General features: G+C 35.2%; 1 protein-coding gene across 4 annotated transcripts in view; it reads right to left on the reverse strand.

Annotated features, from left to right (window-relative positions):
* Window positions 1-27,894, reverse strand: part of LOC306814090 (nipped-B-like protein) — a 169,298-nt gene that overhangs the window by 20,058 nt on the left and 121,346 nt on the right. For all 4 annotated transcript variants that reach the window (XM_079329805.1, XM_079329807.1, XM_079329808.1 and 1 more), the window contains 22 exons: window positions 27,391-27,573; window positions 24,882-25,079; window positions 24,667-24,738; window positions 24,493-24,582; window positions 22,430-22,533; window positions 20,872-20,958; window positions 19,524-19,755; window positions 19,085-19,236; window positions 18,678-18,758; window positions 16,962-17,062; window positions 13,861-13,999; window positions 13,580-13,662; window positions 12,414-12,546; window positions 10,473-10,616; window positions 6,997-7,086; window positions 6,542-6,756; window positions 6,343-6,445; window positions 5,481-5,579; window positions 5,227-5,373; window positions 3,321-3,455; window positions 1,803-1,901; window positions 565-618 (listed from right to left, as the gene is read on the reverse strand). In XM_079329805.1, coding sequence (XP_079185931.1) covers window positions 565-618; window positions 1,803-1,901; window positions 3,321-3,455; window positions 5,227-5,373; window positions 5,481-5,579; window positions 6,343-6,445; window positions 6,542-6,756; window positions 6,997-7,086; window positions 10,473-10,616; window positions 12,414-12,546; window positions 13,580-13,662; window positions 13,861-13,999; window positions 16,962-17,062; window positions 18,678-18,758; window positions 19,085-19,236; window positions 19,524-19,755; window positions 20,872-20,958; window positions 22,430-22,533; window positions 24,493-24,582; window positions 24,667-24,738; window positions 24,882-25,079; window positions 27,391-27,573 — 2,741 coding nt within the window. The remainder of the gene's footprint in view (window positions 1-564; window positions 619-1,802; window positions 1,902-3,320; window positions 3,456-5,226; window positions 5,374-5,480; window positions 5,580-6,342; window positions 6,446-6,541; window positions 6,757-6,996; window positions 7,087-10,472; window positions 10,617-12,413; window positions 12,547-13,579; window positions 13,663-13,860; window positions 14,000-16,961; window positions 17,063-18,677; window positions 18,759-19,084; window positions 19,237-19,523; window positions 19,756-20,871; window positions 20,959-22,429; window positions 22,534-24,492; window positions 24,583-24,666; window positions 24,739-24,881; window positions 25,080-27,390; window positions 27,574-27,894) is intronic.

Consider the following 27,894-nt stretch of genomic DNA (forward strand, 5'->3'; position numbering starts at 1 on the left):
TTACTTGAAAATTAACGAGCTCATATGAGTTGTAGAGGAGAAATATAACACAGGCTAAGACATATAAACAAATCAAGCTAATTTCTTAGAAAAATCAGAGTAAAATATGATGTGGAAGTAAGGTATGGCCTGAAGGTTCACTATTTCTATGAACTGTGTAACAAATATATTGGAAGTGAAAATACATTTATCTACCATTTTAAAAAATCTACATTACACTAGAAGCCTCATTTCAGAATTATGTATCATAGCTATGCACTTCATGTTATGTCACTCATTATTTAAGAGACTATGAAATTAAAAACAAAACAAAAAAAACCCCTCCCAAAAATGAAAAGGGAAGTATTTTTAAAACAAGTATATGGAAAGAGAAAATAATGTTGGAGACAAAGAAAGTTACATCAATGGAAAATTAAAGAAAGGTCAGATGTTTAAAGGGCGTGGATTGAATTTGTTTCCTGTAAAGGACTGGTCTTGCAGTCTCCCTTCAATATGTTTTAGTACCAATATAAATTTTAAAATTCTTACAATGATTGCCTCATGCATTCAAAATTCATTACTTACATTTTGAAGAAGCTGCTCAAACCAATCATAGCCTGTATCTCTACAAGCTGCAACCTAAAAGTAGTTTTGAGAATAAACTGGTTAAAAAAGGCATCTGAAGAAAAGTTACTTCAATACAGATGTCATCTTAAAAGATCAGTAAACATGCATAGATACATTTTTTTTAAATATTTGGTACGATATCTTTGGAGACCAGAAATTTTTTCTGAATCTGAAAAAGAGTTCTCACCATTTAAGTGATCTCAGAATTTGTATCCCATACAACATGAGGCCTACACATTTTGCTGGAGATTACTACCTCTAATAACAACCAAATTTTGGGTTCATAAAACAACATTTTGTACAGATTAAAGCACAAATACAAGTCTGACATATTAAAAATTAACATGTATATATATATGCATGTACATATTTTTATATAAACAATCTAAGCCTTCACTGGTATCATGTGTCAGGAACAGCTCACAGATGCTCCAAAAAAGAATTGGCAGGAGAACTGACAATTAAACTGAAGTCAAATAAACTGACTGGTCATTCTGGAAAAGTGCACAATACACGACAATTTAGTAAAAAAATTAAAAATCAATTTAAACTCATATTTTTAAGTCATGAGGAGAGTACTTTTATTTGATATTTACATCTTGATATAATTGATATTAAAATACCTTTTCAGTACAGTGGCTTTATATAATACATTTTCACTACAAATGTAAAAGCATTTTATTTGAATCAGATTTTTGAGACATACAATTTAATTTGCTCCTAAAAAGTAGATAACATTATGCAGACACTAGTTTATGTTGGGTGATAACGACCTTGCATTTGTTGAAACAGCTTGATAACCTTTCAAAATAAATGTTACCAATTGAGAAAATTTTTCTTTTAAGAGACAACTTCTTAGTTAGGCTTAATTATATGCTGCTAACGAGTATTTCCTGGAAAATGTTAAATATAACAGAAACTTGTGGTGTTTTAACTGACCAAGTATTTTCCACAACCTGAATATGATGTGGTCTCAGTTATCACTGCCAGCAGATTACTGAGCATTTAAAGTTTCCTATAGCCTGTTCCATCACATTAATAATTCTAGCATGTATTCAATGTCAGGAGGCATATAAAGAAAATAATCTGATATTAAATTATTTGTGTATTTTTAAAAAACTACAGACAATATTCCAAAGATACTAAAAACATAATGAAATTTTACATGCAATTTAATTAACATTTGTTTAACATACCACATCAGTGATGTTTAGTATTTTCCTAGTCATTGCTTCTTTGTCATGATGTAGAGTTGGAGTGAACCAGAGCTTCTGGAACGTCTCATTTACTAATTTCTGAAGGAAAAAAATTAGCAGAAGTAAATAATTTTATCTTGGCATGTAGGTATTATTACTAATACATCCATACAATAAAATTTTTTACAATAAATGCACTTCTGTAAGGAATTATTCAACCTACATGATACTTTTGTAGTGAATGCTATCTAAAATAGACCCAGATTACTATTACAGCAGTTATACTGGGTTTCTAAGCAAGCTTCACTAAAATGATCACTGGGAAGTGATGCTACAGGAAATGAAGCTACCATTTTCCTGCACTAATTTGCATTCCTCAGGAAAGCATAGTACCCCATAGAAGCTGACAACTGAACACAAGACTACAATTTCTACAGCAGAATTAGCAGCAATCGTAGATTACTTTTGCATTTTCAGAACAGCTGTGACAAGGCAAGGAAGAGAGAGAGGTCATCTCTCTACCCAAACATAGGAAGTTGGTTTCCTTACAATGTTTTTGTATAGAGGAAAAAATGGAATAGAATGAAAGTGAACTATGCCCAAATTACTTATAAAGCATATGCTTGTAGGAAGCATTCCACATCCATGGTGACTTAAAAAAATACATTGCAGATACTGCCTCATTTTTATGAGGTTGTTGGAAAGACAAGGGAAAGGTCATCCTCCTTTCCTAGCAGCACCTTAGATCCAGCTGTTCATCTACTTCTTGATTAACAGTCTTCCCTGAAAGTCACTTGGCATTAACATATCTCAAGTGGTAAAATTATAAGTTGCACCTTTAAAGTTCCAGACTTCAAGTCCCACTGAAAGTGTGATACAAAATTATTACAAGTGTATTCTTAATTACCCAACAATTTTAAAATTATTTTTGCCAAATCAAACAAAAAACATGAGTGCCAGGTTTATGATTCAACACATAATCTTAGATTTTTGCCCTTCTGCATATACATCAGACAAAGATTAGAATATGATCACATAAGTAACATTTTAGGGGGAATAACTGATTCATTAAACATTCAGAATTAATACAAAAATTTCACAGATTAATACTTTATACTTTTTATATGCAGAACTTATAAATCTGGCATATACTAACATCAAGTACTTAATTTTGACCTAAAGTTTATTTTGTTTTCAGAAAGGATTTTTATATACTAATTATACTTGTTAGAAAAGACAAGTATCAGAGACAATACTTGAAAAGAGAAAAAAACCCAAAATTCTAGATAACTTTTTAAAATGCTTTGATTGTCAGCAAGAACTTGAAGAAAATAGAAGAAAGAAAAGAAAACCAAGTTAGACAGCAATGCAGAAAGGTATTTGCTCTTAAAAATTAAAAATGAATAAAAATAATAAAAATTACAAAGGAGCAATGAAATACTTTTTTCATCATTTTTGCATCAAAATATAGAAATCAATTATGATAATTTAAATCCTGAGGGATATGTTTCATTCTACCTTAATGCCTTCTTCATCATTGACTCTCCGAATCATTTTTACACACATCTCAGTAATTTTGGGAAATGTTGGTTGTTCAATGCAGATATCCCTAAGTATCTTTATGACTCTTTTTCTGACACTGATACCAGTATCCTGTGAGGAGAAAAACATTATGGTCTTAAAAAGAAATCAGACGTATTAATTAATGTATTATATAAATTATATTTGAAAATCACACAATCTGACCTGAAGAATGCATTCAGAAAATGCAGCTAAAATATTCTGGAGTATATTTATACGAAAGGTTGGCATAACTTTATTTGCAAAAATTCTAAATGTTTCGGCTGAGTCCTCAAAACATTGAAACACTACCTCTATTTATATCGTCCCAATTAGGAACTTATGATGTTGCAAATGTGTAATGCCACTTCTTAATTCAAGATCTTACAAGCTAGATGCGATGATGCTTTAGCTAATGTTTATGAACACCCAAAACACTTTGTAAGTCTGGACTGTAATACTTCAAAAGCCTTTGAATAAAGCTTATGGATGATATGTGCAGCAAATGTTTTCCATTTTCCTAAACTTCATCTAAGGAGAAGGATGAGGAGCTTAATTTGATATTACTTAATTCAAAATATATTTAATCTAAATGCCAGGATGAATGCCTAATCTGATATGATATGATGCTCATATCAATATCTCCAAAACACTTTAAAAACATGTTTTATCATGTAACTATAGCAAATAGTAGTATTTGACTAAAAAACCTAACATGAATGCTAAAAGCTAGTGTTATCTTACAGCTAAATTAACAATATATTTTACCTGAACATCCAGCCAAAACTCACTTTTTATACAAAAACTCTAATAAAAAGCCTTTTAAAGCACTAAAACATATCATAAAAAACAAAGTAGTTTTATCTTTTTTTTTTTTTTTCTTTTGGATTACAAATGGCAACTTTAAATTACTGTGTTGTAGACTTTTTTCATCGCCCACACTACTGAACGGCCCTCAATAACCCATATCTGAGACTTCAGAGCTTTGGCAAAATTCCTCATTTCATCTAATCTGTGCCTCAATAAAGGAACCAAAAGAAATTTAATCCTGGTTCTGTTGCAGTACAATTTTCTATGTATATTTACTTATTGATGTATATACTGGTTCTGGCTGGGGTAGAGTTAAATTCCTTCCCAGTAGCTGGCAGTGGGCTGTCTTGGGGTTTGTGCTGAACACAGAGTTGCTAATACACAGATGTTTTTGTTATTACCGACCTTGTACAAACCCAAGCCCTTTTCTACTCCTTGTACGACGGGCAGGGGGCTGGGAGTGCATGGAAAGTTGGGAGGAGACACAGCCTGGACATGTGACCCCAATTGACCCAAGGAATACTCCAGACCATATGACATCATGCTCAGTATGTAAAGGGGGGGGAAGAAGGAGGAAAGGGGGCACATTTGGAGTGATGGTGTTCATCTTCCCAAGTCACCGTTCCACAGGATGGGGCTCTGTTCTCCCAGAGGTGGCTGAACATCTGCCTGCCCTTGGGAAGGGCTCAAAGAATTCTTTGTTTTGCTTTGCTTGTGTGCATGGCTTTTGCTATCCTTGTTAAACTATCTTTCTCTCAACCCGGGAGTTTTCTGGCTTTTACTCTTCCGATTCTTTCCCCAATCCTGATGGTGGGGGTGTGAGTGAGCAGCTGCGTGGGGTTTGGCTGCTGGCTGGGGTGAAACCACGATAATGCAACAAAGTCTCATTGAAAACAAGCAATGCATTTTAGAAGGTTGGTCTTAAAAGCATGATGCTCCCTATTAAAATAATAACGTATCATTTACTCTTGGAATCATCATTCCATATTATTAAACATCTAAACTCAGTTGAAAACAAATTTCCCAATGACACATCATAAATAAGTCACCATACCAATATTCTTTCAATCAGCATATCATAATACTGCTCAGCAAGCTGAGGACGACAGAGCACAAATCGGCCAAGCAGCTCCACAGCTGCTTCTCTTACACTAGTGGAATTATCCATTAGCCGCCCATGAACTCCTCGTTGCATATCCAGCTAAAAAGGAACAAATAAAACACAAATCCAAAATAAGAATTAAAGATTTCTTCTAAGTGTGACAGAAGAGTGTGTATACATGATGGATATTTCAGATTTTTTTTTACCCTGGCTAGAATACTGGGGTCTACAGCAACAACCTCAGACAGACACTTCATGGCTTTTGTTCGAACAGCAATTGCATTTTCACCAAGTACACGCAGAATCTAATAACAGAACAAAAACAAAGATTCATTTGCTTTGGGAAGATAGAAAATTGTTTAACAGGCAACAATGCAGCAGAATAACATGAAAATCAAGTAACTAAAATAAGTAGTCTTTTCATTGTAAACTCTACTTCTGCCATTCAGTTGCGGCTTTCATCATGGTTCTTTCAATGGAAGAGGTGGATTTGGGCACTATCATTTTAAGAATGGCTCTGTATGCAGATCACTATAAGTAATAGAACCTAAACTAAGCTAAACCAGATTAGTACTGGAGTCCAAACATGTTGCCATGACAACATGTTAGTGCTCTTCTCCCAGAAAAAGGAAAATAAACACACTGGTTAAACAATAGTTTCCAAAGTCACAGTAACATACACTGCAAGGAAGTAGATAAGTTGGCTTGTATTTTCAAATTATGATCAACTTAATGAGTTAATATCACCAGATGAGCATGCATCTGGCAGCAACTGCAAGAGATTTCAACATTTTGCAATTATTTTTTATTGTGTACATCTAAAATGTTGATTTTGCCATCTACATCCATTAACAAATAAAATAATGCATGTACAATATGACATATAAAATGCATGCAAGAAAAAGAAATATAAGCACTTATGTCATTAATACAGAAAGTACATGGTGTTACCATGGCCTGTTAAATACCCATACTCAACAATGAACAGACATGGCACACTATCACAAAAGTATTTGCAATCAGAAACCAACTGCATTTCACTGTACTGAGACTTCCAGCACAGTTTACCTGTGTCAAATAAATATCGAAGCTCTGGGCAAATGGCCTCATAGAGGCCAAGTAGCGAACAATCAAACATGCATCTTCATAGTCCACAGTATCAGAATTCATCCTGGAACAAAATCAATGTTTTAATTAGGACATGTTTATCAAAAATGATTAAAAATGTCAAATGCATGGTTAATAAAGCAGTGGTGCTCAAACGTACTTTAATGTACTGAACTGAGATGGAGCAGTTTTAATGATGCTGCGAAGAAATGTTTTGCGACTTTCCGCTCTATGCATGATCTGGCCTGTGGTCTCAATATCTTTTGCATGATGAGTTCCTTCAGATGAATCCTCATCCTTCTGAGATTTAATTGCTTTCTCTGTCTCCATAGTTGTATCACGGAACCACTGAGCTATATAAAACTTCCGAGAAAACTGGAGAAATACGGCAGGATACACAGAAAACAAAAACAACAGATGTAGAAGAGTGAAATTAACAGATTTATGAGATTGAGTTTAATGCATCAACCATATTTCAGAAAACACAATCAACATCATATGTTAGGGTGACAATTTAATTGAATCTCTAATATGCATGACCAAAAATAATTTTATTCACTGCATGTTACTAAAATTATTTTAATATAAATTTGACATCAGAAAGCTGAAATTTACCACTAATGATGCATCAGTTTCTGTGTTCTCATCCAGATAATCTAGCAAAGCCTTTTGCAGTTGTTGAATTTCATCTTCTCCTCCTGAAACCTATCAGAAATAGAAAGATAGTTTTAAAATAGAATATTGCAGTGGTGATTATCATCTGAAAATCTGTATGTTCACATATAAAATAGAATGAAGTTAATGTTCTGCAATTATCAATACAACTAACAATTTTTTAATCAATTACTTCTAAACTTTATAGATACTAAACCAAATTAGACTGTAGCTCCAATGGCAAAAAAAAGGATTATCAGCAGAATAAGACTTGTTTTAAAATAAACTGATTGATTTGATTAATTTTCATTCTATGATCTTGTATGAAGACTGTTCCCAAGGAAAAACAAAGGGCTGAAATCACACATAGCAGACTGAAAAAAGATTTAACCTATAAAAGGCATCATTAGTTCTCTCAACAATATTAAACACTGAAACAATGACTTCACAGGTGAACAAGAGATAAAAGGCAAAAAAGTCAAATGAACATAAATATGAAACACAGACAATGGTAAAAACATATGGGAAATGTCAAAGAAATAAAAATAACTTATATATATATATATTTGGTATAACTGTTTTCAGGTTTAAAGCATTGATACAGAGAAAGTGCAGCAAGTGTGCTCAATTCATTTAGCAAAGAATTGACAGAGGTTGTTCCCAAACACCCCTGAGCTCTAGCACTAAAGAATCATACTCTCTGAGACTCAATTAATTTTCTATCAGGTCAAAAACTTTTGAGGACAAACATAAATTGTATAAAAATTCCACTTAGTGCATAAAGTCTATCTACAGAATAGGGCAATATTAATTTTCCTGTGAAGTACTTTTAAGATGCACAAAAAGGACTACATATGAAATATTATTCTGAGAAATATGCATCCGATTTGTAAATATCAAAAATGTATGAAGGTTAAAATCAGAATATTTTTACAAGAGGCTATTTTATAGGAAATAAGTATATCCTGATCTCTTAAATGATTCTAGCCTATGTAAATTGAACAATGATTTTGTATATGACCATCAGACAATGTACTTTTCTCCATATAGGGGTTAGAGATCAAATCAGTATCAATTAACTTGCTAATGAATCAGAAACTAACTTTCTCAACACCTACAAGACAGTATAAACCCCAAACCATAAAACACTCTAATTCCTTAGTATTATACTGAAATGTGAAGGTCTTTGCAATTGCTGATGGTACAGCAGAAAATATGGGTTTTCCCCCTCAAATTAATGAGTTCAAGAATTCAAAACATGTCTACAGAAGACATAATACTAATATAGATTTTTTAATTTATATTTGGCACCCTATGATGTGCAAATTGTGATTTGAAAGTCTGTCCTCCAACCAATGTAAAATTCTGTGGATAAAAAGGCTGAAAAAGTTGCTTGATGAACCATAACTGCCTAACTATTTTAAAAAGTAAAAAACCCAGAACAAACAAAAAGAAACTGTGAAACCCACAACAAATCATATTCAATTATTGATAAAAAAAGTAGAAGAATAATTTCTGGCTTAAACTTCTTCAACTATAAAACATTTTTCTTCTTTAGCAATAAAACCTGTAACTTATAACCCTCAACTTCTGTATGAAAAGCATAGATTGAGAATCTTGTCAGAAATGCAGCACATAATATAGCTTGCAAACAGCAGCAAGTGGAAAAAGGTACAAGTCCAGAAGATCAGCATATCAAGAGATAAATTAATGAAAAGCATGCACAAGTGTTCAAATCAACTTGACAATCTATGACAGATTTCTATGAAAAAAATCTGTTAAAAAATGTCAAAACAGAATAGATTTTCTCCTAAATCTAATTATACAGTTCAAGAGTCCAAACTACAACAGTTATAAGCATTTATCAATCATTGGGGATTATCCTGGTAATGATATCAGAGGGTAGAAGGAAATATCGAACAGAGTCTAAGTATTCAATTCAGCAGGAAAGAAAAATCTGTAGAGATAGAAGTTAATTTCTGAATGAAAATAATAATTTAAGATATTTATAATGACTAAAGCTGAATATGTCTACCAATGGATCTTATTTTCTTGCCATTTGAGTAACAAAGTGAAGCTTAGGTGTCATGTACACATTTTCAAGTAGTTATTTGTTCTTATGTTACAAATCACTTATATACAACACAGTCTGCCCTGAGGGATTGTATTGTACAGTATACACTTTTCACAATGCCATCATTTATGTTAAGTTTCCTGAATAACTGAAAAAAGCTTTTAGCACTCAATTGCCCACAGCTATTTTATTTTCTGCCGATGCCAATGCCTAGTTACTGCTTGATCCTGTAAAAAACTCAAAACAAATAGAAAAATTCAGGTCACCACTCAGGCATGTATCTTTTAAAAATATCTTTCAATTATATTATATAACTTCTGGAGATAAGGAAAAAGAAAAGGATCCTTCTAAAATATTTCCCTATGAAGTCTAATGTACAATTGTCAAAATCACTGCAAACAGAGAATTATAACCCCTTAGCACATAGAAGTATAAATTATAATAAGCTATGAACATAAAGATTTGACACTATACATAGTAAAATATTCCAATTGACAGAAGTTATGGGAAGTATCAGCCTCATGAAGGAGTAGATGAATTTTGATTCTTTATCTGAATGTCTGTAAATTGCACGAGTACACGATCTACATATAGTAGATCTGGTGTCTTTTCAGGGAAACCAATTTGATATGACTACTCAACTTTAGATCTCATCATGCTGAGAATAGTAGTTCAGAAAGAAAAGTATTGCATCCATAAGAAATGTAAAAGTTCACATTTTTAAAAAGACCCATAAGACCCAAAATTTTCTTAATGTACTATAGAGAGCCCAAATGCACACACTGCTTTGTTAATTGCTGCCAAACTTGCAGATTTGGAGACATTTTGATAAGGAGCATTAGCAGAAATGCAAATATGTATTCTCCAATGAAAGATATATGTAATTCCAGTAAAAAAAAAAACAACCCACAAAAATAACAACCCACCCCCAACCAATACCAGTTCCATCACATAAAAACTAACCAACCTTATAGGCCTAAGAGTTTAACTCTCAAAAGTCTCTGTATGAGTGCCAAAAGCTCAATTATCATTTTGCAATAGCAAATGCACATACATGCATACACACATATATATTTTAAGGTGTCTTAAGATATAATCCAACTGTCACTCCATTATTTCATCTATATCCTCACCAGAAAATTGGTTTTACCATTTTAATGATTACTAGGAAGATGGCATGAGAAAGACATGAATTAACAAATGTGATAGTTATAAATTGAGTATATTTGATTCAGAAATCTGAACAACAATGAAAACTCATTCCCCATAATGCCAGTTTTTCACACATCTTTAAAATATTTAAAATGTTTAGGCTTTTAAATAGATACATCTCAATGCAGCTGGCATGGGATCTTTCACACACCTGTTTGAGTATTCTGGCTATAGAACCTTGATCCATTTTGCTAGTGACTGCATCTTTCCTGAGTCTTGCAGCTACAGTTCCAAGATAGTCAAGTGATGCAACTCTTAATGCCATTTCTGTAGATTTGTTACTGAACTGGTGAACCTAAGAAAAGCAGAATAAGCTGTTATAAAAATGATTTATTTCTGCAACTGAGATTCTTCTTACAAGACAGTTTTACCTTATTAAAAGTCCACCTAATTTCCATGCTGCTTAAAGTTATGTAATTTACTATTACATAACAGATACAGTCCTCATTTTACAATGTTTTTTTCCTTTATTGATTCTTTTCCTTTACAAATATGCCTGTTATAAAAATATATATATTTTAAAAAACTAAAATGAACCAGACATCTAGTAGAGCAGATATACTTTGCAATAGCATAGCACCATAATACATCTTCCTCGTTATTCACACAAGTATAAAGAAAGCTACATTTTACCAGGAACACTACCATAAAATATTTTCCAAATAAAAAGCTCAAATTACTGTATTAATTGCATTGTAATACTGCAGAACAACTCTCAAAAAACATTACTATGAAAATATTCACATTCTGTAAAATGTCACAATACATAAGTAAATGTACCACTTACTTTAAGACCAAACTTGTAAAAGACCAAACTACTTGTTTTCAGGTTCTGTGCTAAAGGAATAGTCCAGAGAAGTATGGGACTGGGAGACCAAAGTCCCTCCCACTCTAAGTGAAGATCAGGCTCAAGACCACCTGAGGAACCTGAATGTCCATAAGACCTTAAAGAACCTTCCAGTGCCTGAAGGGAGCCTATAAGAAAGCTGGAGAGGGACTATTTGCAAGGGCATGGAATGACAGGACAAGGGGGAATGGCTTCCCACTGCCAGAGGGCAGGATTAGATGAGATACTGGGAAGAAATTTTTCCCTGTGAGGGTGGTGAGGCCCTGGAACAGGTTTCCCAGAGAAGCTGTGGCTGCCCCATCCCTGGAAGTGTTCAAGGCCAGGTTGGACAGGGCTTGGAGCAACCTAGTCTGGTGAAAGGTGTCCCTGCCTGTCCACTGCAGGGGTGTGGAATGAGATGAGCTTTAAAGTCCTTTCCAACCTAAACAATTCTATGAATAATTACAGGTATTAGGCTGACTTTATTCCCAATGAATATGAATGAAACTATTGGATAGCATCCAAAGGAAGGTGATGAAGATGGTGAAGGATTTAGAGGGGAAGCCGTACAAGGAGTGGCTGAGGGCATTTGGTCTCTTCAGCCTGGAGGAGACTGAGGTCAGACCTCATTGTAGTCTACAACTTCCTTCTGAGGGGCAGTGGAGGAGCAGACACTGATCTCTTCTCTGGTGACCACTGACAGGACCTGAGCGAATGGCTGGAGCTGTGTCAGGGAGGTTTAGGTTGGATATCAGGAAAAGGTTCTGCCCCCAGAGGGTGATCAGACACTGAACAGGCTCCCCAGGGCACTGGTCACAGCTGCAAGGCTGCCAGGGCTCAAGGAGTGTTTGGACAATGCTCTCAGAAACAGGGTGGGATTGTTGGGGTGTCCTGTGCAGGGCCAGGAGTTGGACTCAGTGATCCTCATGGGTCCCTTTCAGCTCAGCATATTCTATGGTTCTATGAATATCTAAACTTATTAGATGGTATAGAAGGGCATTTTTAATGTGGAAAATGTCATGGAGTATTAGAAGATGACATTCATGAGAAATTGTATACATATGACATTTACTAAGTTCCATATCAATGATCTCCTGACCTAATTTTTATTTTCTATGCATTACGTAATAGTGATACATGTAAGAATATTCTTACATGCTGCATGCATCAACAATCAGAAAATACTCCTGTAATAGTTTGAGCTGAAATATACAAGTTTCATTGTAATAAGAAATAATATAATAGTTAAGAACAAGTATCCCTTACCAATAGCCTTCCTAATAAGCTAAGTAGCAACTCTGCAGCTGGCCATTCTGGTTTATTGACTGTGGAAAGAAGATCTTGAATAAAGTTCTCAAACAGTGGTCTGTAATCTTCTTCCCCTTGTTTACTGCCACATCTGTTTAAATCAAAATGCATGTTTGTAAGTGAATTTAAGAGCTATTTAAGCTTTTCTTCTGATGCAAAGAGAACTGATCCTATTTTTAGCCAGGAAACCAGTTTTATGCATTTCTAAAAAAGAAATCCAAAATATTAGCAGAAAAATTGTTTTTTTCCATTTACAGACAAATAGTTTAAACAGTTATCACTCCAAGCTGCACTGCAAGTAAAGCAGTTAATCCAGGGTAGTAGAATTTTGTTCCTAAAGTTTTTTATTTATTGTTTTGAGGTAAAGTCTGCATTAACTTGGATAAACAAAGTAGGTAAAATTCTAAAGCTCAAGCTAGAGTGGGGTATTTAGAAGGTGTTCTGTCCTTAAACCTGGTCTGACATCTCACAGTGATAAGGCATCTCAGTATTATGCTCCAGAAAGGTTAAAATCAGAATGTAAAAAAGTCAAAAGATAAGATACGTGATAGTGTTTCACCTATATGTGGCATCCCTAACTTCAATTATATCAGAAGTATGCAGACAAATGGCTAGATAGCTCAGAAACAGCATTTTGGCTTAACAACAGAAATTAACATTATAAAAACCTCAGGACTTTTTCTTACAAATCCTTTGGTAATTCAGGTATGGGGTTTTTTTCCCTGCTGAGCTATTGACATTCCTGACTTTATCTAAATGAAAGTAATTTTAGGGGTTTTATATTTTGGTCATTTTGATGACTGAAATGATCTGGTTTCATCATTTAAATATTTACTCAGCCTTCTCTTCCATGTTTCAGATGAGTAAAAGATCCCTGATAAAAGGATCCCATATAAATTATCAGACAGATTCTTAAATGTGTTATTAAACTCTCTGCAGACTGTCTGTTCCATAATTTCTTTTTTCCAGACAGGTAGCTCTCTCAGAGATCTATAAAATATATTGTTATAAGTAACTTTATCAGCAATCATTTAGGATTGCAAAGTGGTTTGGTTTGTCTTAAGGTGTGACATTTTATTTGGAGTTGGTTTCATCAATACACTAAAGAATGCAACAGTACTTACTTCTTAAGGAAAATAGAAAGGAAGTTTTGTGCTGTTCTCATGGCTGTTTCATACGAGTTAGTCATAAGCACATCTTGATCCACCTAAAAATAACAAGATGCATTTTTCTAATATTTTAGCATGCACAGAAATTTCCAGACCAGCATTTTTCATTCATCAAATAATTACAGCTGACATAAAATTAAAAGGCTTGAATACTAGAGCACCATCATAAAATATTATACCTACAAAGTCATTCCTGTAGCAAAAAATAAATTATGGCTCTTAAAAAAAAAACTTACTTTTCTGTTGGCTTCCTCCTCTGAATTAGAATCTTTTTCTGTTGATGGCAAATGCACCACACACTGAATAAGCTGCAGAACTAATGCTGTTACCATCTGAATATACATAGGCTCTCCATCAGTGTCACTGCTGTTCAATCTGTTAATAAGATAGCATTAGCACTAAAACTAAACAAAACAAAACCATAAAAAACAGAGGTTTTTTTGTCCTAAATAACATCTTTCTAAAATAATAATCAAAGCTAGGAACCCGTGCTATACACATTTATCTTGTCATTTGCTTCTCTCTTATGCAGTGAAAGACTTTGTCTAACAAAAATGGTAAGCATTATTTTCAGGCCAAAGAGATGAACTGAAACAGCTCACAGATGGGACGTCAGAGTGTATGTGAAGTTCAACAGCAGAAAAATCTTCAGAAATATTTAATAAATCAAACACACTAATGCAAAGGCACTAACTAATAGGCTTATTCTGTATAATGCCATATCCAGTTACAACACAACATTAAAAAATAGATCAACCTTGTAATAATAAGTTATTACTTATATATTATTTAATGTATCTGAAATGTGCAGGAATTTTAAATGAGAAATTAGTGACCATCACCTGGACTGACAAGAGTTACACCTATGGTAATCTCAGGTAGTGCAACAGACTATAAACTTCAGCATGTAAGTGTCTTTTAAGTTGGTATGACCAGCATGAAAACACTCCACCTCACATTTCTCCCATTCCAAGTGATTTAACCTGATAAATAGTGTGATGTTTACCACCCATATGTACATCAACACCACTTAATGCTGCCTTTAACAATATGAAAAGGTGATAATCTCTGACATAATTCTCCCTAAATTATCAAAATAACTGGACGCAAACCAGATTGCACTTATTATCTTTATGAAGTTATCTCTAACTACTTGTACAGAGACAATATTTTCCCATAAAATTTTAGGTAAACTGCACCCTTCATGACTATAGCCACAGAGAGGAAATGTCTGTCCTTCAACAAGTTAGAGCTAGGACTCTAGAGATAAGCAGTGCAGTCATTATGGCCTTGAGACAGTAACTTCCTTATAGTAAAGGTCCCAATTCAAAGAGGTATATACCATTTATACTGTTATGCCTAACACCTTCCTATTTACTAGATTTCTCTAATGTCTATATACAAAACAATAGGAAATACTATGAATAAGCACTCATGTTAACATTAGAATTGCTGAATTCAACTTCAAAGTTTCAATGAATTTATTTTCTAGGTTATTTCCTGTTCATCCACCCTGGATCAGACAACCTATTTCATTGACAACTTGTCTGTCTCCAGGGAAAAGATGTATGGAAGCAAGGAACAAAATACTAAAACCAAATGTTTTAGAATAACTTGCAGTGTCCAACCTCAATTTTAACTAAAATTCAGCCCAGGTCAGATTCTTTCTCTAATTTAACCTGAAACGATACTATTATTCAGAAGATGCACTGAAATCCAGCTGAAGCACTTAAAAGACAGTTAAAGTGAACTGAGTAGTTTCTCAATGAGACATTCAAAGGAGTATTAGACTGATTTCATGGAAAGAGTGGTCTGAGCATGTCCTCAAAGAAATTAATCCAGAATTTTCCTATTAAGCTTTAGCAATAACATTATATGAAATCCATATAAACAGAACCAAAGAATTTTCCAAGGAAAAAACGTTTGAATTCATAACATTACAGTCATTTACATACTTAGTGAGACAGATAAGATATTGTAATTATTTTGTGTTGGGGTTTAGGATTCTTTCTTTTGTTTAGTTCTCAAAGAATTTTTCCCCTGTACTTGTTGCTTGGAAACAATAACGACCATGTACTTAAAAGAGACAAAAGAAGTGGCCACAGATCAGGGGAGGGGTGCAGCTGGCTACTCTTAATTATTACCTGGGGGTTTCTCTGGGAAGGGCAGAGATACCGCTAGAATTGGGCTGGGGAAAAGGGGTTAGGTGCAGGCCTTATCTCTCTTGTGCTCTCGGCATTTGGAGGGGAGAGAGGCTGCGGGCGTTGTGAGGGGTATTCGTCATCACGGCTGAGTTCCGTCTCCTGCTGCCTTCCTTCTACCGTGAGTGGAGCTCTTCTCGTAAGAGCGGTCGTTGCACTAGGACCTCATTAACACCCTACCGCACCAAAGGACCCCTCACCATCTGCTCGGGCGCCTCCGGGGAAAACCCTGAGCCCCTTTCCCCTCCCAGGGAGCCTGCTGTGTTCAGGAACCGGGTTGTTGCTGCCCAGGCCCCCGCCATTTCTTTGGCATTGCTCCGGGTTTTTTGGTACACTGTAGCCTCCGCATCCTCTGCTTGCCTAGATGTCCCGCAGTTCCGGCTACAACGGCGGAGTTTCTGATACATCTCATCTACCACCCCGGGATTTTGCTCGTTCCTGCCGTTCCAACTTGCTACTTCTGAGAATCCTGCTGGGGCACCGGGATCGGTTGCCCCTGGGGGGTTTGCAAAGCAAGCCTTTCTTCCATCCCTTCCCGTCTCGGTCAAGCCTCCATTAACTACGTGGTTTCCAAGCTCGCGGCCGCGGGGGAATTATCGCACCCGCCCTGCCCACCGGGAGCCACAAGTGCCCCTGCCGGCTGTGACCTGAACTGCACCACAGGGGAAAAATGGCTTAAAGAGCAGGAAGAGACTGTTTATTGGGTTTTTTTGTTTGTTTTTGTTTGTTTACCTTGTTATATATATATACATACTAGTAAAGAACTTTTATTCCTTTTCCCATATCTTTGCCTGAAAGCCCATAATTTCAAATTTATAATAATTCAGAGGGAAGGGGGTCATATTCTCCATTCCAAGGGAGGTTCCCACCTTCCTTGGTAGACACCTGTCTTTCAAACCAAGACATTTTGGAAGCAAGCATAAATATGATGGCATAAAAAAGTGATTATTACAAAATACATTTGTCAGACAATACTGCTCTCACTGTAGAGGTTTTTAAATATCAACCTCTAACAAAACATAACTCACAGAGTCACAGAATTTTAAAGAACAAGTTAATACTTAAGCCTAAAATCCTACATCTAAAAAGCTGTAAATGTTACTGTCTACAAACTATCAATCTATGTCAGAATTTACCTGAAATTTCTCAAACTCCTCTTGCTGGTTGGTAGTCTTGCAAGGGAAGTGAAAATTTCTTCTAGTATTAACTGTCTATGTTTTTCATATCTGGAGAACACCTATTTAACAGTAACAGAATTGTTAAAAAGCTATTTATTGTTACATAAAATATCACTTGTTAAATAGACTTAAAATTATATATAGAAACATACTCTTTACATGACATTCAAATAAATTATATTTAATGCATACCTTGTTTTAAATGCATTGCTTTGTTTTTTCAAAGCAAGCATTTATTTATAAAATACGTAAAACCTTTTTAAAATACAGGTTTTTAAAATCTTCAAACAGCATAAATGTGCAATATCTCTTAAAAATACCATGTGTTTTAAATTTTTCTGCCAATAGTACAATATACTGAAAGTCAAACAGTGTAAGGCTAAGCTATCAGACTCCAGTATAGAGCAAAAGTCTATGGTAACATACATTAAACCTGAACACATGCATAGTTTTAGAGCACATTTGAGAAAACTAAGCTTAGATGTTTGCCTGACATGAAGTATTAATTCAATTTATGGGGTCAGGATTGTAGAATTTGCCTCTCCTTTTGTTCAGGAAGAATTACTTTTATAAATACTGGAGTACATAATCCTTGCAAAGATTAAAAACTTTTACTTGAACAAACACATCTGCGTTGCACTACAGTTTTCCTGAAAAAATATTTTATCTGCCCCATGAATTTTTCACAAAGCCACCTCTTCTGAGGAAGAGGACTTATTCTATTACATAGTTCTACTATCTATTATATAGAACTATCCTACTAGTTCCATGGTTTATACCATTACATAAACTCTAATCTTAACAAAGGAGGTAAAAAAAACCACATTGTTAAGATTGTAAGTGTAGAAGAGATAACAGGCGACCTTGCCCCTGATAAGTCACAGTTGTATTAATTACTAAAGAATAGCCTTACCCTTAATGGGTCAAAGCTGTGACTAATAAAAATAAGTGCAATAAAAGGAGTGGGTTGGCTGCTTAAGGGGTCTTAGAGGTAGAGGAGCCCTGAAGAAGAAGGAACAGGACTGCTTGAGTGGGAGAAAGGCTCGCTACTGTAAGGAATCTGCTGTGAGGTCAGTCTGAGTCTGTAGTTAGATCCTGTAGTGGATGCTTGTGGTCAGAGTTGAGATAGGTGAAAGCTGGTGGTTAGATGTGGCAAGGAAAATACTTGCAGTCATATTCCAGCATGAAATAACCTGCTGTTAGAGTCTGCAAAGGAAACCTGCAGTGGGAATTTGCTGCATTCAAAGTCTGTGATTAATTGGGGTCAGGAGGGCTAGTCTGAAAAAAGAATAAACTGGGACCTTTTTCATGTTGGTAAATGAGTCTGTGTCTTGGCTCACTTCTACCCCTAATGAGAGGTCTGCTGCAACAAAGGCCTCTTAAGAAAGAACAGGTAAGAGGAAGGTGTTTGTGTTTATACTTTAAATAGCATAACCAAAATGAAGTAAATTCCTTGGGTTAAGTAGGCTATTTTTTCCTATAGAGTGCTCTGCAAATTGGAGGAGCTCAAGTAGCTTTAATATTGTTCCTAGATTATGATAGCAAACTGTAGAAACATGCAAGAATAAAACTAGTTCTAAGCTCCAATTCTCTACCAGCAAAACCACAGCCTATGTAAATGCCCTAATAACTCTCAGAAGAACATGAAGCTACTGCAAATTAAAAATTACTTACTGCAGTCACTAATTTGATGGCACATAGCTGTAGTTCACTGACATTTTCTACAAAGAAAGGTGTTATTCCCATAGATGATATCTATCAACAGAAAGAAGTTATTGTAAGTATATTTGACTATTAAACTGATATTTATGCCTTTTCGCAAGTTCATCAGGTAAGGTATTCAATAACATATGGCTTACCAATAAAGTTATTAAGGGATATTTTAATACAGTCATTCAGCTTTTTTCAAGTGTATAATAAAAGCCATTTAAGATGTGAACATAAGTACAGAACAAACTAGTCAATGCTGTTAATAATTCAAGAGTTTGCACTGTTTTCATATTTCATGCCATTAAGACAGTTAGACTTTACAGTCTCTCTGGAAAAAAACCTCCAACAAAAATTTTTCTGATAAAACTTACTTGAAGAATAGTTGTATCAGTGAGAAGCTGTATCTCTAGCAACTCTGACAAACTGCTGACAATGTCACAAACTTTGTTATATAACATCACTATAACTCTTTGCTTGTGGGTAGAACATTTGGCACGTTTTGCTTTTGAACTTAAAACGCCACCTAGAAAATAAAAAGTATCTTTAACTTTTTCAGTATTTCACATCAGATATTAGAAATATGGTCATCTTCCTCAAAAGATGTCTCCCAAACAAGTCCATGGCTACAGTTTTGTAAATAAAATTTCTTACAAAAGGAAAGCTATTTAGTAAAATCAGCTGGAAAGCAAGTATTTAATATTTTCATTATTGCTTTGAATTCTGGAACCAATATTCTTAAAACTGTTCTTGAATACCTGCACCTCAAGGTATGTACACGACAACAAAACGCAAACCATTTAGCATACTAACCACCATGAGGATCCACTCTATACACAGGATCATACTGAGGATAGAGAGTGTTCTGCAAATGAAATTTTGTATATTGAATGACTCTTTCTATTACGTCTTCAATATATACAGCTTTAGGCATATTTGGTGATGTCATAATATTGATAGCGGTAAGACAAGCATCAGCAGATTTTGTCACTCTCTCCATAATAAGATCTCTCCATAATCTCTCCTCATCTTCAGTGTCATTGTTCTGTAACAGGTGATAGAAAATAAGATAGGAAAAAAAATTAACTTCTTGTTCACACTTACTGAGTAAAAGGAAACATTATTTTAATGTACTTACATACAAAATGCAGTATTACCTTTTATGATGCAAAAATAGTTTGGTTTAGAAATCAACAAATGTTTGTTTTGCTAGCAAAAGGTTTGTAACCCTAAGTTACAGGTCTTCAATATCTCACTCTGTTGTTCTGGTAAAACACAAAGAAGTTTTCTGTGTATCTTTGGGAAGCGCTGTGAAGGAAGACTGTTATTCTCTACTTAAGAATGGTGTATATTAATCAAAATTGAAACTAATTCATCTAGTGTTTTCTTCAATGGTCTATACATACTAGTTGCTGCTTTGATCAGTCTAATTTTTGCTACTAGAGAGAATTCTTGCACAAAAAGACTGTTGAATCACACAACTCGTGAGAATACAACTTTCTCCAGAGACCAAGTCATCTATATCAATGGGTTTAAAATGTGTCTTATTAAATATGACCATATAAGGACTTGATCCTTGGGGGTCCCTTCCAACTCAGCATATTCTGTGCTTTAGATTTAGCACAGGGTATGGAACCTCTGTATTTCTGTGTTTGCACAAATTATAAAACATACCAGAGGTTAATTATGACCACACAGCACTACTGAAATATTGTAATAATATTAGTAGCAAAACTAGGTGAAATTTTTCATAACTTCTCTGGTACAGAGAAAAATAATCCTTCTTCCCTGTATAAAAGCACAGGCTGTTATATTCCTTCCCCTGTGGAAGGAATGTTTTATGGACCTGTAGAGAAAAAAAATGCCCAATAGTGCGAGTTACACCAGTTACTGTGAATATTTCAGGATGAAACTATAATATTTAAAATTAGGTCCAAAGATAACCTAGTTGCTCTGAATACATGTTTACTATAGTAAGACATACTGAAATAATATAAACAAAAGAATTTTACTTCAAATCTTAAGATTTGGCAATCTTTTAAGCACATACATATTAAATCAGGAATTCCTTTCACAGATGTGCAGTATTTGAAACTATCACTATATGGGACTCAAGGGAAGAAAACTCTGTTCTATGACATTATGTAATTTGAAAACTCACATGGTTAAGTAATGTGGAAAGCTTTGATCCATCTTGAATATTCTTCTCCAAAATATTCAAGACTTTTACTGTTTTATCTGTTGAGAGCTAAAACAAGAAACAAAACACATCAAACAACCGTAGGAACGTAAAGGCTTCCAAATTGTGAAAAAAAAAAAGTCCGGTCTAAGTATTGGATCTTGATTTGTCAGGCTTCTGACACGGCATGATTTAGAATGCTGATAATCAAATTAAACTAGTGAAAATACGTTCTAAGACAGCAATCAAACTTCATTTTCAACCAGAAAAATACATAGAAATGTATTTAGAATTGCATAACTAATGTTGTATAGTTATGTGCTTTTGCATTTGCTTCTAGAAACAGAAATTTACCAAATATGAGTATTAATCCCAAGTTCTAGCTGACCATATATATCTTTATTAAGACAAAATCTAAGTTTATGGACAAGCAGGAATAAAAATCCCCGATACTTGAGTCCTAATAAAAAGGAAATGTATTTTCAATAACTGTGTTAATTCAAAAAAACTAGCACATTGAAAAAAGTAACTCAAATTCATTTGCTGATGTTCTACAGAATTGTGATTAAATAATCTGTAGAATATGCTAAACTCCAGGAGAATCAGTTTCATTCATCCAGATGCTATTGGTGCTCACCTTTAGAAGCAAAAAGAAATCTGATTTTATGCATAGGTGAAAGTATGTATGCGAAAAAAACAGGTAACAGAGGTTAAGGGTGAGAACTACTAGGGAATAGACACTCAGGCTAATATGCTACAAAGGAAGGTAGAGAGAACAAAGAGCCATGAAGAACGTCTAAATCTCAGACTAAAGAAAACCCTTCAGAGTGACTTATATAAGTGGCTTCACAGATACTTCCTAAACATAATAAATGGTCATGAGGAGGTAGAGTAAGAATTTAATGCAAGACTGCTCAAAGCTAATAGTACTAGGAATATAAGGAAAGCGAGAATACTGATTCTAAAGGTGTGATGTCAACAGAAAGTTCCCTTGAACAGAAGTCAGGAAGAGTACGGCAAAGAAATCACAATATGCAGTCTACGAAAATAATCTTATCAGCTTGAGCATTAAATCTTAAGTGTGAAAGGACTCTTAGGAGAGAGGAAGGTGGTGGGTAACTCAGTGTGATGCTGGGTATCAAATATTTACATTGCACTAATGGTGTATATCAGCAAGGGTGGATTTTTTGATTTTGCCAACAGGTTCTGTTTTACTGCGGTTGCTGAACAGTAGCTGTAAGGAGCAAATTACGTGCTTTTGTGAAAGTAGATTAATGATTAGATTTTACTGCTCAGGCACGTGTTACCTATTGGGATATAGTGCTTGGAGTCAGCCCTAAGACAGAGGACCATTTAAGAAAAATGTCAGCTTCAGAGACAGTTAAGATGTGGTAACTTTTTAAGCACTTCAGAAGCACAACTGTTCACACTATTTGTCACAGATAGACCTAAAGAGGGTGGAATATTAGAGGGGGCACAAGTTTTTGCATGTTTAACAAAATTAAATGTTAAAAAAAGTTTAAATACTATGAAGATGTACCTTGTCCATAATGCCCATTGCCTTGATTTTTGCAGATTCACTACCCAACTCACTAAGCTGATGCTTTCCCAGTAGCAGTTCTTGTGGAATCTCATCATCATCACCTTAAAATGAATTAAAAATTAAGTCACATTTCTAATAAGACTTCAAGTATTGTACAGTATTTTACAGTCAATATGAAAAAGCCAACTGAAGAAAAAGAACTAATTTTCCAAATAGCTAGCATATCATAGTTCCATCTAATGAAGACTGATGATGACAACTTGTGGTGGTGTTAAAATGACTACTTGTTAAATATGACTGAAAGTCATAGAGTAAAAATATTTTTAATCTAAGGTTGCAGACACTGTAGCTGTAGTGATTTGCTTATTATGTTGCTCCCTTTGTTCTAGTTCTAAAATATTAACAAATGATCTGTTATCCTTTTCAAAATAGTCATGTTGGTCAACCTGAACTACTTCATAAGACATGCTAAACTGGCTTAGTTTCTACTGAAATGGATAAGGAGCATGTAGTGATTCAGTGTCCCATCCATAAGAGAATAAGCACTCTGCAGCTGAATTGAATAATCAATCTCTGTTGGGCCAAAGGCCACAACAGATGCAAAGTTATGTGCCTCAGAAATTACTGTTGTATTTGGTATGTATGTCCAGGTTTTGGTAGCAGGGGGACTATGGGGGTGGCTTCTGTGAGAAGCTGCAGGAAGCTTCCCCCATGTCTAACAGAAGCAATGCCAGCCAGCTCCAGGATGGCCTTGCCACTGGCCAAGGCTGGGTCAATCAGAGATGGCAGTGATGCCTCCAGTAATGTAGTCAAGAACAAAAAAAAGTTAATGCACAGATGTAATTGGGGCCAGAGGAGAGTGGGGTGAGAATATGTGAGAACAACTCTGCCGACACCAAGGTCAGTGCAGAAGGAAGGACAGGATGTGCTGCAGGTGCCAGAGCTGAGATTTCCCTGCAGCCTGTGGTGGAAGATCATGGTGAGGCAGCTCTGCCCTTGCAGCCCAGGGAGGGCCACAGGGATGCACAGATCCACTTGCAGCCTGTGTAGGAACCTGTGCTGGAGCAGGGGGATGCCTGAGAGGAGGTTTTGACCCTCTGAGATCTCTGTGCTAAAGCAGGGTCCTGGCAGGGACCTGTGAACCCATGGGAAGAGGAGCCCACGCTAGAGCAGGTTTCCTGGTAGGAATTATGAATCTGAGGGACCCATGCTGGAGCAGGCTGTGCCTGAAACCGACCTTGTGTAAGAGTGATCTGTGTTGCAGCAGTTTGTGGAGAACTGTAGCCTTTGGGAAGGACCCATGTTGGAGAATTTTATGGAGAAATGTCTCCCATGGGAGGGAGCCCATGCTGGAGCAGGGGAAGGACTCCCAACTCCTCTCCCTGAGTAGTGGCAGGAACAATGGGTGATGAAATTGACCATAAAGCCCATTCCTGTTTCCCTGTGCCACTGGGAGGGAGGAAGCAGAGCTGAGAAAGTGGGGGGAAGGTGTTTTTAAGGTCTTATTTTACTTCTCATTATTCTGCTCTGATTTTGTTATTAATAAATTCACTTAATACCTCTGATTCAAGCCTGTTTTGCCCATGATGGTATTTGATGAGTGATCTCTCCCAGTCCTTATCTCAACCCATGAACCCTTTGTTAAATTTTCTCTCCCCTGTCCAGCTGTGGAGGGGAGTGAGAGAGAGGCATTGGTGGGTGCCTGGCATCTGGCCATCTTATGTTAGCATTCTTTACAAATATACGTTTGACAGAAGATACCCTAATGATGTCCCAAAGAGGTATCCTTTCCACTCCAAGGGACTGTTATTTGTCTCACTGTGATTTATGTCCCTTTTGGATTCTGCAGGGAGGAAGGAGGATATTCTTCCTGTAGTAGCAAACAAATATGGAAAGGTAAAGGCCTCTGCTAAAGGTAGAAGCCATATAAATGTGGTATGCTGCAGTGTGTTTCACAGGCTATTAAATCACAAAGAAGGAAGTTTGAAAATACAGAGATGCAAATTCCTTTCTTATGTTTTTAATTGGGGGAAGCATTTTGAAAATTTTTGCCATATTACCAAAAGCTGTAAAATCCATGTCTTCTAAGTTTTCCAAAATATTCTCTATTGAAGCAGCAAATCTTTTGAAAGTAGAAGAATCCATCATTTCTGGTGAAAAAGACATGTATATATAATTATTTTATATACAAACCAGAAAATACAAACTATAGAAAATAAATATTCTAAAATTACCTTCAGGTGTTAGTTTAGGTTCATAAGCTTTCCTCTTCTTTTGTTTTTCTTTTTTCTTCATTTTTCTAGCTACTAATTAAGAGAATAAAGGATTGTTTACACTTTTTATGCTTATATTCAATATTGCATGTAAAGATGTTTATTTTAAAATGTCTAACTTTTCCTTTAAAAATGCACTAGTATTATGGAAGAATTTTTTTTTTTTAAACAGTTACCCTCACTGAGGCTAGGAAGAGGAGAATAATCATCCATCTCAGAATCATTGGGGCTGCGATTACGATAACGGCCACTACCAGAAGTCCTCCTTCCTTCATGACAATAACCACTTCTCTTGTGGTCACCAGAACTTCTTTTGTCATGTTCTTCATACTCCCAAGCTTCATCTCTATCCTTTTTATGTCTTTTACGAGAAGCTAGAAACAAAATGCATTTTCATTATGAGGACAAAAATTCTACTTTTAATAGCTTAAAATTATACACTTGCAAGTTAAACACTATTATATAGATGTTCTGTAAAACAAGCAAACACTCTAAAACTATCATATAAAAATCTGTTATGGCATTATTCTAAAAATTTCTTTTGAATTACATGAAAAAAGTACCTAAAACTGTGAAAGATGAGCAAACAGTTAAAAATGTAGAGGGCATTTGTAATTTTATATAAGTCAGGTAAGTAGAACAAATCAAAATAAGTTGCATCCTTTCATAAGAGAACACTGTTTGTCTAAATTCTGACTATTATTGGGTGTCCATGTTCCAGTTCATTGATTGCTTTGCCCATCTAACACAGTGAGTTCCAATGAGACTTGGTAACCTAGTTACTTAAAGACATTCTGTTTTGCCAAGACAACTAAAATTTTGTCTTGATATATATTGCAAGAGATTCAGTGTAAAGGAGAAAGCCGGAGTCACAATCATGGGGCCAGGCAGCAAGTATATATCACAGAATGTTATTAAAATCAGTTTTCAGTCAGGACCAAAAAGCCTCGCACAACTGAATGTTGAAAAACTGGGATAAATGTTCTATACAAAACCAGAAACTTGGTGGAAATAAAGCGTGTGTAGAGGAGAATGGAGATTTCTTTGTTTTCAAATATAGTCCTGAAGGGCAAACAGTGCTAAGATGTAATAAAAAAAGGATAATGGAGAAGGGAGGTAATTTCATCCATGAAATTGGCCAACTCCATTATCTAAGGTAACAGGAAAGCAAAGAGATGTCTAACACAGACTTTGCCATGAAGATCAAAATGGCTCCAAAACATTACATTCTAGACTAGAAGAGTTTATTATTCATGTGAACTTGTATATAACAGCTCTGACATCTGTCTCTCTACCAAAGCCTCCTGAAGTTTAGAGAGGTATGACTATAGAGGGTTTTTTCTGAACAAAATGGCTCCAAGCATTCAGACAGAAATGGAACAGAATTGACAAGTTCTTTCCACAACCCCAGTTTATTGAGGAGAATAGGAAACATACCAGGATATAGTCAGTAGTCAGCCCAGGCTCAGAACTAATGAAACCAATATTGAGTGAGAGGTGATACTAATGTTCTGCACTGCTCCCTAGAGGGCTTCCACTTTTGAAGACTTCTGCACAGAGGTGGTTCAAGTGTTAAAGGTAATAACTTAGTTCATGTTTTTGAGCTGTTCTGCTTATGGATCAGACTTACTTCTGGAGGCAGTACAATCATGTTCACAAGGCCTGAGCTACTAACACTCAAAATGGTTGAGAGTTAACTGCAACTGAAGAAACAAAGAGCTGTCTAGGACAACTGAAGTGAGCATATTGGAGAAGAAAAGTAAGGGGTTTATGGGAAAACACTTCACACATTTCAACTGATTCTTTTCCCCCATGAGGCAGTATTTTGTGGAGGTAGATTAAATGTCTCCACAGTTTACAAATCATGAGTATCAATTTATGCTCTGTAGGACAAATTCTGACCCCAGCTATATCTCCATGAGAAAAGTAACTTCCAATATTGCTTTCCAGCAGAAATTTAAACTGATCAGTTTATCAATGCTGAGCAACAAAATAGAATGTATTAAAGTTGTGCTGGCTCTGCAAGGCAAATAACATGAACATGGGAACAGCTATTCACAATCAGTTATTGCTCTACAAAGTTTATTTTGAAGCAGATAAAAATGACTAAAATGTAAGTACTAATAATATTTCAGGAGTTACTAATAATTTTATACATAAAGACTACTCAGAATATAAACATCCAATTTCCTTCTAAATTCTGCCAAAATTTATGCAATAACACAGTTATCACTCATTGAATGAGATTTAATCAATTTTTAATTATCATAATTTAATTTACTGAAATGTCCTTTCTCCATGAGATACTCAAAGAAACTTATCTTCGATAACAATAACTATTTCATATTTTTAAAGTTCAATTTTGGACAACCAAAAGAATTCTGAAATACTTATTTGTAACGCTACAAATCTATTCAGTGCACTTGTCACAGATCTTTCATTCTCTTGATCATTGTCTTGTTTTACCTGAATTCAGTTTTACGGTATCCTTTGAGAAATATTATAATTTAGTTTTAACCCAGATGTCCTCAATGAATTGTTTAGAAAGATGACCAGATCTCTTGAGTGGATGTAATGAACCTAGAATCACTTAAAGCATATAATTACTGTGAAAGTTTTCAATAATTTACTTTCCTCCCCATATAAGAATTTCAACAGCCACTGGGGCTTATATGTATTACTTACATTCAAAAGCTTCTTCACTGTCATTGTCTTCATCAGAACTGATTTCAGTATATTTTGGTTTCTCATTCACTGTGCTACGTTTGCGCTTGTTCATTTTCACACGTTCACAAAGTGGCATGGTGGATTCAATTTCTGCCAGGAGATCAGGAGGTAATTCCTTTAACACTGACTGATCTATGCTACCTATTAGTGAAGAGTAAGAAGAACAAATGTGAACGTGAAGATAATAATCAAGGCTCAACACTACAGTCCTTTCTCAGGAACTGCCAAAGTATATCCACTAATAAATATTAGTGCAATGAGATATACTTGGATGTATTTGACAGTCCTTTCTAAAGTTGTGCTTATTGCTCACACTGTAACTAGAAATTAACATAATACATTGCATACACATCTCCTTCAATAAAATATTTTGTTAGGCATATAAAAAAATTCAAATTGGTGAATTTCCTTTGTAAAATGACATTCTTGCTCTATTTCCACAAAATTTAGTCTTATTTTGGT

The sequence above is a fragment of the Erithacus rubecula genome (assembly GCF_903797595.1).
Source record: "Erithacus rubecula genome assembly, contig: SUPER_W_unloc_3, whole genome shotgun sequence".
In the NCBI taxonomy this organism is placed as follows: Eukaryota; Metazoa; Chordata; class Aves; order Passeriformes; family Muscicapidae; genus Erithacus; species Erithacus rubecula.